At 50.7% G+C, this 12,921-nt stretch overlaps 1 protein-coding gene across 3 annotated transcripts in view; it reads right to left on the minus strand.

The window, feature by feature from the left end:
* The window catches only part of Rptor (regulatory associated protein of MTOR complex 1), a 356,907-nt gene that overhangs the window by 88,049 nt on the left and 255,937 nt on the right, over positions 1-12,921 (minus strand). For all 3 annotated transcript variants that reach the window (XM_008828814.2, XM_017797024.2, XM_017797022.1), the window contains 3 exons: positions 8,936-9,037; positions 4,000-4,083; positions 2,604-2,714 (listed from right to left, as the gene is read on the minus strand). In XM_008828814.2, coding sequence (XP_008827036.1) covers positions 2,604-2,714; positions 4,000-4,083; positions 8,936-9,037 — 297 coding nt within the window. The remainder of the gene's footprint in view (positions 1-2,603; positions 2,715-3,999; positions 4,084-8,935; positions 9,038-12,921) is intronic.

Here is a 12,921-nt window from a genome sequence, read left to right on the forward strand (position 1 = left end):
AAAAAACCCCCAGCAAACAGAAACCCAGATCCGGTTATCACTGAACACACAGGAAGCAGCACTCACAAGTCAGAGCCAGTGCGCAACACGGGACCAGGAAGGTCAAGGCTGAGTACAGTCATTGTCAGCTTTGGATAAGCTGAGGGAGGAGGTGGGTTCCAGCAAGATTAGGACAGCCAGGAGATGGCTGTGATATCTCCAGCATGGTAACTACTCAGCAGTGGACTAGGGTCCTAGTCTGTCCATAGCCCAGAAAAAACAGAGACCTGTAACTGGAGGAGACACACCAGGCTGTTTGATGTTCCTTTAGATAGTCCAGGAGATCCTACAGGACATCACTGGTAAGAATGCAACTGATCAATAAGCAAACCTGGTACAAGCCCTACTTCAACCACAGCAAAGAGCAAGCAATCAAGACAACATCAGTGGTAGAAGTGAACGTGGGATTTCCACTAAGAAACCCCTCATACCCTCCCTCCACACTTACTCCAGTTCCTGGTTCCCACACCAAAGCTGTACATGAGCCCTTGAGACACAGGAAAGTAAGTATCAGGGCTGACCTGCTCAGGTGAGAGGAGGCCTGGCAGGGGGTGTGGAAGATGCTGAGCAGGATCTGGAGGGAACAAGGTCAGGGACAGGAGTCTGGGATAAAGGAGTGAGCAGAGAGAGGGACCCGCTAGAGGCTTTGCGTGGGACGGTGTGCTAAGGACGACAAGTGATTCTGGGACATAACCCTGCTGCTTCGCTCTGTAGTCTCCAGGCCGGCTGGTGGCTGGGAATGGGACACAGTGAATACCGTTGGACAGTTCCAGAGTAGAGAGCAGACTGAGGGCCCCCTCAGTGGAGCACAGCATGGCATGGGGGCAGGAAACAAGGAGGAGTCCAGGTCTGGGAGAAAGGCTGAGGATGTGGTTCAGTTGGCAGAGTGCTTGGTAGCATGCCAAAACACTGGATTGTAAACCTAACACTGCATGAACCAGGCATGGGGGTACACACCTGCAATCCTAGCACTGTGGAGATGGGGGCAGGAAGATCAGTAGCTCAAGGTTGTCCTTGGAAACAAAGGGAGTCTGAGGTTGGCTTGGGCTACATGAGACCCTGATGAGAGAGGGAGGGGGTGGGGGGACACACTTGGAGGACCAAGCAGCAGGTGGTAGACACAGTGGGCTTTTGGATCCTTTCTCTTCTCCACCACCTCAGCGGAGAGCAAAGAGCCCACCACACCTCCAAGCCACGACTCCTCCAACTCCACAGTGACATGTTCTCCCTGCCTCACAAAGAGATTCAGACCCAGCCTCAACCTCGCACTCTGCCACGTGACCCTGTCACTCCTGTGAAGACTTTCTTCTTTGTGACCAAGCTGTAAAGCGCCATTCATTTCATGGGGTGGATGTAGGAACAGACACTTCCTACAAAACCCCTATGCAGGCCATGCGTGCCCACGTGCAGAGGCCAACCGGGACAGAGCCGCTTTTCGCTTCTTTCAGACCGCCTCAGGTCCGTTTCAAAAACAAGCCAACAAGGAAAGCCGGAGACTCTGCTGCCAGCCCTCTCCACCTTCCTCCTAGCCTGGCCACATGTCAGTTCTATTTGTTTCTCAAGTTCCCAGCCAAGCTGTTCCAACCCCATCTCTGTATCTTAATGTGCCCGTTCTCAAACAGACTGCTGGCATGGGGGCCTTCCCCAGACCACACTGTCCCCCACACCCAAGGAAGGTGGCACTCATGTCTAGTGCCACCACATTGGGAACCCTGAGTTTTCCCTTGCCTGGTGTTTCTTTCTCAGGCCCCAGAAGATGAACTCTCCAAAGTTCTGCCTGGGATCTGCATCTGCTGTCCCCACTTGTCCCCAAGGATCTCACTGGCTATTATGACTAGGTGGGCCAAGTCCTGATTGCTCAGACTAGCCTGTCTTGTACCACAGCTTTATCATCAAGTGGACTAATGGGGTTTGAACAGCATGCTGCCTCTCCTGGCTACAGGTAGAGCTTGAGAAGGTCCCTCACCTTATGGTCCCATTGCTGGCCCTAACCTCAGCCCACTCTCCTTGGGGTGGGGTGGGAACCACTGCCCCCTTACTTACCCTATAATATACTTCACACGGAACCCAATCTTACAAACTAGAACTTAGTCCTTAGGGTTTCTCTGTCTCACAGTCTGTAAACACAGCCAGCTCTATCTGGAGTCAACTGCAGCCAGGAGGCTTCATCCCCTGCCCTCTGGACCTATGCACTGCACCTTGCTTGAGCGCCTCTGCAGCCTCTAGCCCACTGTGCCAGTCTGTCCCACCCTTGCTCTGCCTAGGCACACAGGCAGCGTGGTCAGGGCAGCTGCTAGAGGACACTCAGGAGACAGACAGGAGAGCCGACAGCTGACACAGCAGGCACTAGGGCTGGGCTGGTCACCAGAGTGGCTGGCAGGGGAAAGTTTTACTCAATTCTGGGAGAAGAGGGCTGGGAGAAGGGCAGCCACAGGCCCTGCACACCCAAGTCTGGAGGGGCATTAGAGAAATGCAGCCATGGCTGGCCCCACCCCACACCCGGTAGGGTCACTGTTCGGCAATTCAATGCTTCCCACCCTCGAGGATGGACAACGGTTACTCACACTGTCTACAGCGAGGATCTTGGCCCAGATGAAGACAAGGAGGGGCCGCAACTCTCGAGCCGAGCTCTGGAGCAGCTTCAGCACGTAGGGGAAGATGCCCACTGACAGGGCCTGTGGGGAAGACAGCGTGAGAGCAGCCGTGAGGGCTGAGGGCCCCTTCCTGAAGATGCATCTATCTGACTCCCCCCGCACACTGCTGGCACTCGCAGTGTTGGCCACAGGACTGGCCTTTTCTCTGGCAGGACTGAGCTGGAGGGTGTGTTAGGAATTGAAGCTTTTCTCTCTCTTCCTTCAGTTTTGGCCTGTCTGCAATCACTCTTTGTTGACTTTATCTAATTAGTGAAAACCTGAAGCAGGCGTAGGATAGCACTAACCTGCTTATCCCCTACAGCCTGACAGCCACCTCCAACCCCAGGCATGGCCTCTCTTGCAGCACTCTATGACAGACCTCATGTTGGTAACTTCACGTGAGGATCACTTATAATCACCAACCACTGCCCTGTAAGTGCAATATCCAGTTCCCGTTGAACATCATCGTTCAATTAATTAATTAGTTGTGTGCATGCTTGTGTGTGCATGTGATTGTGTTGGAGCACACGTGTGTCCACATGGAGGCCAGAGGCTGACTTTGGGTGTCTTTCTCTATCAGTCCACCTTACTTTTTGAGATGGTCTCTTACTAAACCTGGAGGTCGCTGATTAGGCAGGCCTAGCTGACCAATGATTTTCAGTGGTCCACCTGACCGTTTCCGCCTCCCCCGGTGCCGGAGCTACGGCTGCAGGCCACTGCACCAGCTTTTCCATGAGGCTCAGAGGTCTGCGCTCAAGGCCTCATGCTAGCTCAGCAGGCTGTCACCCCTGAGCCAGCTCCCCAGCCCCATCTTTTAAACCTGTACTTGCAAACAGAACCAAATGAGGTCTATATGTGGTACATGGACGAGGGCTCTTGACGCTCCTCTAATCTACAGGCTCCCCTAAACTCTTTTATTTGTTGGAAACATGGCTCATTGCTTGGGTCTACTTCTGCTGCTCGGTGATGTAAGTGGCCATTTCTGTCCTGCAGGACGAGAAGCCAGAAGGGATTTGCTGAAGCCACAGCCAGAGCAGTCAGAGGGTGAAGACTTCTTGGGCACCAGGCAACGCACGGGCCTGCCTGCGTGGTGGATCCTGGCTCCTTACAAGTCTAACATCAACAAGAAAGAGGCCCAAACAAAAGTCAAAGCTCCAGAGCACCCTGTTGTGCTGAATACTATGCACGTGCATAGAGGTGACCCCAGGGGTGGCCTGCAGTCAGACTTCACCCCAGCTCACATGGCTGTAGCTGGTATGGATCAGAATTCACAGACTGTCTCAGAGACTAATCTCTGCCTCCCTTCCATAAGGCAAAAGTCATGTACCAGGCTCACTGCCCAGGGACCCAAGTCCAAAAAGCGTCCCAGCAAGTCCAAGGCCCTCAGCCGGTGCACCTGGCTTAGCAGCACCTGAAAAATAAGAAAGTTATTGAACCACAACAAATATACAGTGAACTCCACCCCTCCAAGAATACTCTGGCAGCTTGAGGGCCTGACAAGACAGCTTCCAAACTCTACTGCTTCCCTGCCTAGAGCTGGGCTGCACCCTCTACAGTTTATGCCTTTGGACTGGCTGAAAAAAACATTTAATTTCTTCATCACTCAAGTAAAATATGTGCCCTGCACGAAGCTGTGCAAACACTTGCACTGGGTTGACCAGGAGACTCGGGGGTGACATGGCACATAGACATCAAGACGCCGTATTCTGGCACGCGCTTTCCCTGATAGACTCTGACAACTCATTCTACTTCCCCCTCCTTCTCGAACTCAGAAGGACACACACTGGCCACATCACTCCCAGGGCAGCACGCCACTTCAGCTACATAGGCGAGCCTAATTCCTTGAAATGGTCTCCCGCTGCTAGATATTTACTGTCATGAAAATTTGCAAACAATGCTGACAACTGTCCTAATCAGCACATCTCTGCACATTTTCATGATTTTTCTCCCGAGGATAAATCTGAGAAGTAAAATTGCAGGCTGTAACAGCTGTACTTCTATGAGCACAGTGCCCTTGTTTAAACCAACCCACCTCTTTAACAGTAAGCACTGCCCACAGCACTCACTGGATGTGACTTTGGGTAAAACACTTGGCATCTCTGGCCTGGAAGTTATCCATGCTTGATACAAGGACAACACATTCTTCTGAGTATGGGCTTGACAAAATCAGGAAATAAAACGAAAACCCCCAGGACAACACTGGCGCACTGTCAATGAAGGGCAGGCAACGGCTCAAACACAGCTCTCCCCGCTTCCAAACAGCACCTCTCCCGTTTCTTCTGTTGGTTCTTATCTTTAAAAAGCTGAGGTCCAACACGAATTGTTTGTGTATTTGTGGATCAAAAAATAAAGCTGCTGGGTGTGATGGTACACAGCTTTAATCCCAGCACTCGGGAGGCAGAGGCAGGCAGATCTCTGAGTTCCAGTCCAGTCTGGTCTACATAGGGAGTTCCAGGCTAGCTGGGGCTACAGGGAGACCCTGTCTCAAAAAAAAAAAAAAAAAAAAAAAAAAAAGGCGTGGAGGGTGGGGGGGCAAGAGCCCAAACCCAAACTCTGTTCCAAACCACCTCAGGATATAGGACATTACAGACAATGTCAGAGAACTGACCACGGTCCTTCCCATTTGTGGCAAGCCAGACTAAAGACCGTATGTGGCTAGCCTAAGCTACAGTTAGAACAGGCCTGGTAAGGTCATGGAAGTCAGCTTCCAGTGTGCACACAGTGCTCAAAGCTCTGGGTCTGAGATCTGCCTGTCAAGCTGCTTCATGGAAAACTGAGGCTCTAGGGTGGCAGAACTGCAGCTGGGGTGCCCAGGAATTTCTGAGGGCAGCACCATCAGGGAGTGTCTGATACAATACACACAATGTGTGCATACACACACGCGTGTGTATGATGTGGCTAGCTACACTCCAGGTCACTGTTCTGCCACCTGACAACAGTCCTGCACTTTCAGAACCCAAATGTATAAGACGCACTGAGAGCAGGCAGGGCTCTTAATGAATGCTCGGCTCAACCCACAGCATCTGTGTATCTTTACCCTACGAAACCGTTTATCCCTCACTTCTGTTCCATGTAGACTTTCCTCCTCCTTCTGACTAGGGTGTCTCTGCCCCACGCCATCCGAGGGAAAGGCAGCCATGAAGGGTCCCAGGCAGGGCCGGGTAGAGCCAGAAAGGCCCATGGCTGAGGAGCTACAAGGCTGAGACTGGACTGCTCCTCAGAAGGTGACAGTGGCCACGGAGGAGAGCGACTGTGAGCCGGGAAGCAGTAACTGAGACAGCACTGATTCTTTCTGTTGATTGCACTTTAAAAAACAAATTTTTTATTTTATGTGTATGCATGTATTGCCTGCATGTAGGTAAGTGCACCCATGTTGTGTAATGCCTGCGGAGGACAGAAGAGGCTGTCAGATCCCCTGGGGCTGGAGTAAAGGGCAGTTTCAGCTGCCATGTGGGTGCTGGGATTTGAACCCAGGTCTTCTGCAAGAACAACCAGTGTTCTTAACCGCTGAGCCATCTCTCCAACTCGATTTCACCTTTAAAAGGCAAAAAGGACAAAGGCTGGTTGGGAGAGGCTCATTTCCACACTGCTGTTTATATGAGGGGCTGCAACTTAACAGGGCCTGGTGGAACCTCTCACTGGATTCCACAAGCCATCAGCTAATGCCTTTGAGTTACTGGGTAGAAAAAATTCTCCATGACTTATGGGAGTAGCAGGAATCTGAAAAAAAATCGATGAAGTCTGTACTAAGAGGCTTTTCCCCTTAAGTAACATTTCCTGACCTGCCAAGGCACTGGAGGAAAACTTCTGGATAAATGTGGATAAATGGGTCCAGGCTTTGGCAACAACAAAGATCTCAGGACAAAGTACGGTAAGTAACCAAATGAGTGAGCCTGGAGTGTGCCACTGCACACGAAGCTGACCCCTTTGTATTCTATGCTTCTAGTTCTGTCAGTCAGGGTTTGCCCTGGGGTCAGGCTGGGCACAGCCGAGGAGCCAGAGCCCTCCACGTGATGGAGGGCCTGCTCTTTACACCTGCCTGGAAGACCACACGGACACCGGCTTGTGCGCTTTCACAGCTATTCCCTGCACTTTGCACTCTTTCCCGAGGGAGTGTGGGTTGTAAATGGAACATTAAAAACAAAGTCAATAAAAGCCATTTACAAAAGGATTGTTTGCCAGACCCCAAAGAACTGGATTAACATGCTTGGCATCATGCCCTGCTTTGGGGAGAACCGGCTTCGCTCTACTGCAGTGCTGATCTAAGAGGTGAGTTGGTGGGAGAGCCACACGTCCTCTGCTGGACACTGGGGACTCAGGTGACTGAGAGCTGCCCTCAGCACTGCTGCCTGCCTGACCTGCTCACCTATTTTTAGATTAAAGAGCATTGAAGGGGAACAGTAATAATTTTTTTTTCATTCTTTTCATGATGACAGAAGAGAAACAATGATACAAACACCTACAGTCCTTCTCTGTCCCCTCAGTGGAAACATGCTACAGATAACAATATTCACAGCAGGGCGTGGCCCCAACACTTGGGAGGTAGAGACAGGCAGATCTCTGTGAGTTCAAGCCCAGCCTGGTCTACATAGTGAGTTCCAGGCCAGCTGGGGCTACAGGGAGACCCTGTCTTAAAAAGAAAAAGCAAAAAACCCCCAAAAAACTCAAACAGAAAAACATTTACAGCAGTCACGTGTTCTCTTCTTTCCTGCATTTTTTGCTCACCAGGATTCTTGGGACAAAGTCCTAACTTGAGAGAAACCGGAGTTGTGAGGTAGGGAGCTTGTGAGCTGTTTGACCTGGGGCAGAAACTCTGGGCAGGAGGGAGGTGCACACTCTGTGTAAGATGCCTGTTCTTTTTTACTTTTTTTTTTTTTTTTTTTTTCCCTGTTTTTCAAGGGACTCTAGATAGGCTGACTAGACTCAGTGGATGGACTTGCACTGGGGAACAGCTGGGGGCACTGACGACACAGTGGGGCAGTAACAGGGATGACAGAGTATATGGGCTCTACTCGGGGGCTATGGGAGGGTGCCATTTGGGATGCGGGTATAAAGATGAATAAGACTGTTTGGGATGTTCTGTATGAAATACACACACATACACACACACACACGCCTGTTTTTGAACCATAGCTACTCTGAGCATTTGGCCCAGTGAAGATGAATGAGGCCGTTCATCACAACGTGGTTAGCAGTCATAATGAGTGAGCCCAAGTGCTTCTCAGAAGGAAGTGAGGCCAATGTCCTCAGACAGGTGGACGATGAGACTCATGGCTTGTTTTACAGAGGCAAAATAATCTGATCAGTGCTTTGGGAAATGATGGCCCTACTGCTGGTCCTTGGCAAGTGCTGTCCCAGCTGGATGGCAGCTTGTCCTCCCTCCTCCTCCAGGCATGTGAGGTGGCTTCCATCCTTCTGTGCTCCCTTATGCCACAGCTTCTGCCCAAGCTAAACCACCCCACTTCACTGATAAAAAGTATCTTCCAACTTCTAAAGTAAGTTACTAGACCATAGTGCCTTGCCTGCCCTTATCAGTGGTTTTAGAAGTTATCTGACGCTGTTCAGGGTGAGATAGCTTTTATTAGTTACAACCCTGCTCACTGGTCTCTACCACAAATACACATTTAATGAAACAAAAATTTGATGTCATCTTCCCGTTTTCCACCAATCATGTCCTATTCCGTCATTCAGTAACTAAAAGCCAGCAGGCAGGATACACAAAATGGATCCCGTACCACATTTTGTGTGGGAATGTGACACAGGCCACAGGAATGACAGGCATACCTGGAGGTGTTTGTTTCCTATACCAAGGGAGGGAGCTGATGGCATCTGGGTCTGCACACTGCTTTTTGGTGTGGCCCAGTTAGGATCTGCTTGGTGGCCTCGCCCTTTCCTCACAGGAAAAAGTTACATTTTGTGTCCTTCCAAAAAAGGAGGCAGCGATGCCGAGAACCTGCGCCACAGCAAAGCTCGCTCAAAGTGTAAACAAGAGGAAGGGACTGTGGTGACTCTGTCCCAATTTATATTTGACTGGGGGAAGAGGAAGGAAATTCATTGACTTCGCCAGGAAAAGGCTGCTGGAAGTAAGTAAGCAAGTGTCTCCTGACTTCCGATCGGATGTGCGCCATGTATGCAGATCTGCTCAGGGCAGAGCCGCCTGGGGGCCGCTATTTCCCAGACCCTCAGATAAGCATGGGTCTGCTCAGGTTTTCTTCTCATGAGACAGACACCTCAGCCAGGCAGGCCCATGGGAAGTGACTGACCTGTAAGACGATGGGCAGCTGCTCCGGGGGGCTCCTGTTCTCCACACCCATCGTGAGCCACACCTGGAATGCCGTCAGCTGCTCGGCGAAGAATGGGCTGTGCTGTGGGACAAGCGAAGGAGCTGGTCAGGGAGGCAGTGTTCTTCATGCCGTCCTTGACCCTCAGTGTGGACAGGGCAGCAACCGTGCAGGGTGGAGTTGGTGGGATCAGGTCTGACAAAGCTGCAAGCTTCTTCGGCGGCTGGGACGTGTGCAGGGGGAAGGGGCGCAGGAAGACGGAGGCTTACAGCCTGAGCACTTGGACAACGTGCTCTGTCGGCCAGCAGGGACCATGAGAGAGGAAACCTGGTGTCTGCCACGTCTCAGGGCGAAGACACACATGGAAGTTCCTCTGGGCAAGAGACTTGAGTTCACAACCACTGGTACAGATTTCACTTCTCTTTCTTTATAAAGATTTGTTCTTGCCGGGCTTTAATCCCAGCACTCAGGAGGCAGAGGCAGGCAGATCTCTGTGAGTTCAAGGCCAGCCTGGTCTACATAGACAACTTGTCTCAAAAAGACAGGTTTTAACTTACGTGTGTGTGTTGGGGTGGGGGGATAAGTGCATGGGAGCACAGTATGGGAGCACAGTGCCCACAGAGGCCAGAAGAGGGCTTTGGTTCTTCTGGAGCTGGAGTTACAGGTGGTTGTAACCTGCCTGAAGTGGGTGATGGGAACAGAATTTGAGTACTCTAAAAGAGCAGTACATGATCATAACCACTGAGTCTTCACTCCAGTCCCATCATTTCACTATTATTATTATTTTGAGAGACAGGACTCCTTGTACAGACCAGGCTGGCCTTGGGCCCACAATCTTTGTGCCTAAGCTTTCTGAGCGCTGGAATTACAGGTTGTGCATGTGTGTGTGACTACATTTGGCCTGATTTTTTTTTCTGATTATTTTTTAAAAAATACTTTTATTATTTTTATTTTATATGTATGAGTGTATTGCCTGCATGTGTGTAAGTGCACCCATGTCATACAATGCCCGTGGAAGTTAGAAGAGGGCATCAGATCCCCTGGAACTGGAGTTATGGATAGTTGTTAGCTGCCATGTGGATTCTGGAACTGAACCCAGGTCCCCTGCAAGTGCAGTCCGTGCTCTTAACTGCTGAGCAATCTCTCCAGCCCCCTGATTATTTTTTGAAGTTGAACTATAGAGAAAGGGCCCATGACTGAGACTGAGCCTTTAAATCTTAGATGCCAAGGAGCCAGGGTAGAACCTGTCGAGAAATATGGGGAAAAAATGGCCTCAGAGGGAGAGGTGGACCACATGGAGCCCTGGAAGCCAGGAGAGTGATGTGCTTAGCAGTGTGGAACATGAGACGGATCAGGGCAGGCTACAATTATGATCCAGCATAGATTACTTCAGTAACATGGCGGTCATCATGAACAGTAAACAGTCTCTGGTTCAGCAAAGCACAGCTAGAGTAAAGGACAGAGAAGGGAGAGGAAAGAAAGGGCAGAGGCTCCAGTGCAGACAGACCCTCTAGGGAGGACAACGCAAAGGGGAGGAGAGATGTGGGTGGTAGATGGAGGGAAAAGCTGACCAAGAAAGACATGTTACAGTTGGGAGGACCGCGTCATGTGTGAGCTGATGGAGAAAGACCCAGGTGAGGGGACTGACAACTGCGCCAAGTGGGGTTGTAGCCTGAGATGGGTGTACAGTCAGAGGACTGGCCACGTGGAAGTGAGAGGGGCGATACATGCAGCAAAGCGGCTTTGAGGAGGGGCTGCGAGGCTCAGGACTTTTTCTATTACTTCTGTTTATGAGGGAAATTAGATTCAGAGCCGTGAGAGATGATTGTGAGGTGGGATGGACAGAGGAGAGAGAGGAGTGGCTGAGGATATGCCTGTGGTCAGACTGCCACAGCCTCTAGGCCCCTTGAGGGGTAACTGTGTGGGTAAGAGCAAAGAAGATAAAGGGGCAAAGGCAGTGCAGGGGAGGCAGGAATCACTAAGCACCGAACCATGGAGAGGGGCTTGGAGCTTCTGGCCAGCAAGAAGGCTCATGGAGTCAGGAGTCCTGAAGGACCATGGTAAGGTTGGCAGGGGAACATCAAGTACCCTTACCCCCATGCCAGGGTTACATACATTCCACAGGGAAGGAATGGCTTGGGTAGGAAGGAGGACAATGTGCTTGGAAGAAAGGTGGAAGAAAGGTGGACCCATTCTATAGGATCACTCATTGACACACACAGTGCTGCCCTTCCTGGGCCCAAATTCCCAGTTCCAAATCTGTCAGCAGTTTGTTCCCATGTCCATTTCCCTTTGAGGCTTTTGCTTTCCCCTTGGGGGGGGGTAATGGCACATGAGAGGTGACCTGTGAGCAGGGGAGTGTGGGGAAGCAGCTGTGCCTCCAACCTCTAGCATACTTCCCCAAGACTGTACTCAGAGCCTGGCGCCATAATAAGTCAGGCAGGATCCTGAAGTTCACCTGCCACGCAGAAAGGCACAGGGGCTCTGTGATGTCAGCTCACACAAAGGAAATCACATTCGGGGCAGCCCGCAAAGCTGGAATGGAGCCTCCAAAGTGATTTTCTCATTTTCAAGTTAAGAATTATTCACCAATTGTTCATTTAGATCTCATTAAGTGCTTTCTTCTCCAGATCCCAGGGGAACCCAGTCGCACCAGCCTATGAAGGTGAGTCACAGCACTTCTCTCTTTCCAACTGGCTTTTGCATATGGATTTTCACATTGTCCACTATTGGAGTAACTGCTCCAGAGAGAGAGAGGAGAGAGAGAGAGAGAGAGAGAGAGAGAGAGAGAGAGAGACTCCTGATCTAGCTGGAAGTGGCAAAGCTTGCTTGGAACCCCATCATTGGAGAGGCAGAGACAGCAGAGATACCCCAACTCCGAGGCCAGTCTAGTCATACTTGGTGAACTACTCTTTTGAGGCAAGACCCTGCCTCAAAACAAACAAACAAACAAACAAACAAACTCCTAACCTTTCCACCTAAACATGACAGAGAGGAAAAGCATGTCTTTGCTACCTGGGGAGCTAAAGCCAAGGGGGGAGGACACACTGGGGCAACCATGCAGCAAACAGCTGGCTCCACGGCTGAAACCACTCTTGCCCCAGGACCTGGACAGGTGGTCCTTGGAAGGACTTAGACCTGGTGTCTGGGTCAAACTTCCCAAGTGACTGCCTCAGATCAGAAGGGGACAACCTAGGTGTCCTCATGGGCTGAAGACAGAAGGCACAGAGCTGTAACCAGGACAACTCTGATGCAAGGTGCTCTACCGTAGCTTTGGAATGAGACAGTCAGGTCTAAAAACAGGTCCCTATGCCCAAGGGACTGAAAATGGGAGAGCCAGCTAGCAGCATCAGAGTCGAGCTCAACAGCAGGAGCTAATCTAGGAAGATTTCTGCTACTGCGAGTGTTACACAATGACTTTTGTCCTCCTCTGTGTCCCTGAGCTGGACCTTTTGGGTTAGGCTGGGGTCTGCTGATTGGGGTGTGATGCTCTTACTACTTGCAACTGCTCAGAGAAGCAATGGTAGCAATTGGCCCAGAGGCCAACAGCACTCACATCACCCACTTGTAAAGCCACACAGCCTGTGGGGAGGACTCTGATCCAGTTGGCTATCTCAGGCTGCCTGATGTCTGGGTACCCTCCTCCTGGCCCTTCTTCCTACCTCAATAAACACCAATTTGAATAGGGTTCTACTTCCTTGTTAGTTAAAATCTGTCAGTTCTGTTGATTCTAGAAGACTGACATACATGCTAGGCTTTGAGTCTGAAAACAAGGTTTTAAGATGGGGCCAGTAAAGAGCGGGCAAACTATCAGATAAGGACAGGAAACAGAATCACCAGGAAACACATACAAAGAAAGAAAAAGCAAAATGAAACGGCAGCTATGGCGATTCAGCAGTCAGAAGATTCAATATCGTAGATGTCAGCATTCCCCAACCCAATGTATGATTCACTGTAAACTCAATCAA

Source organism: Nannospalax galili, unplaced genomic scaffold (assembly GCF_000622305.1).
Source record: "Nannospalax galili isolate Female #2095 unplaced genomic scaffold, S.galili_v1.0 scaffold1250, whole genome shotgun sequence".
Taxonomy (NCBI): domain Eukaryota; kingdom Metazoa; phylum Chordata; class Mammalia; order Rodentia; family Spalacidae; genus Nannospalax; species Nannospalax galili.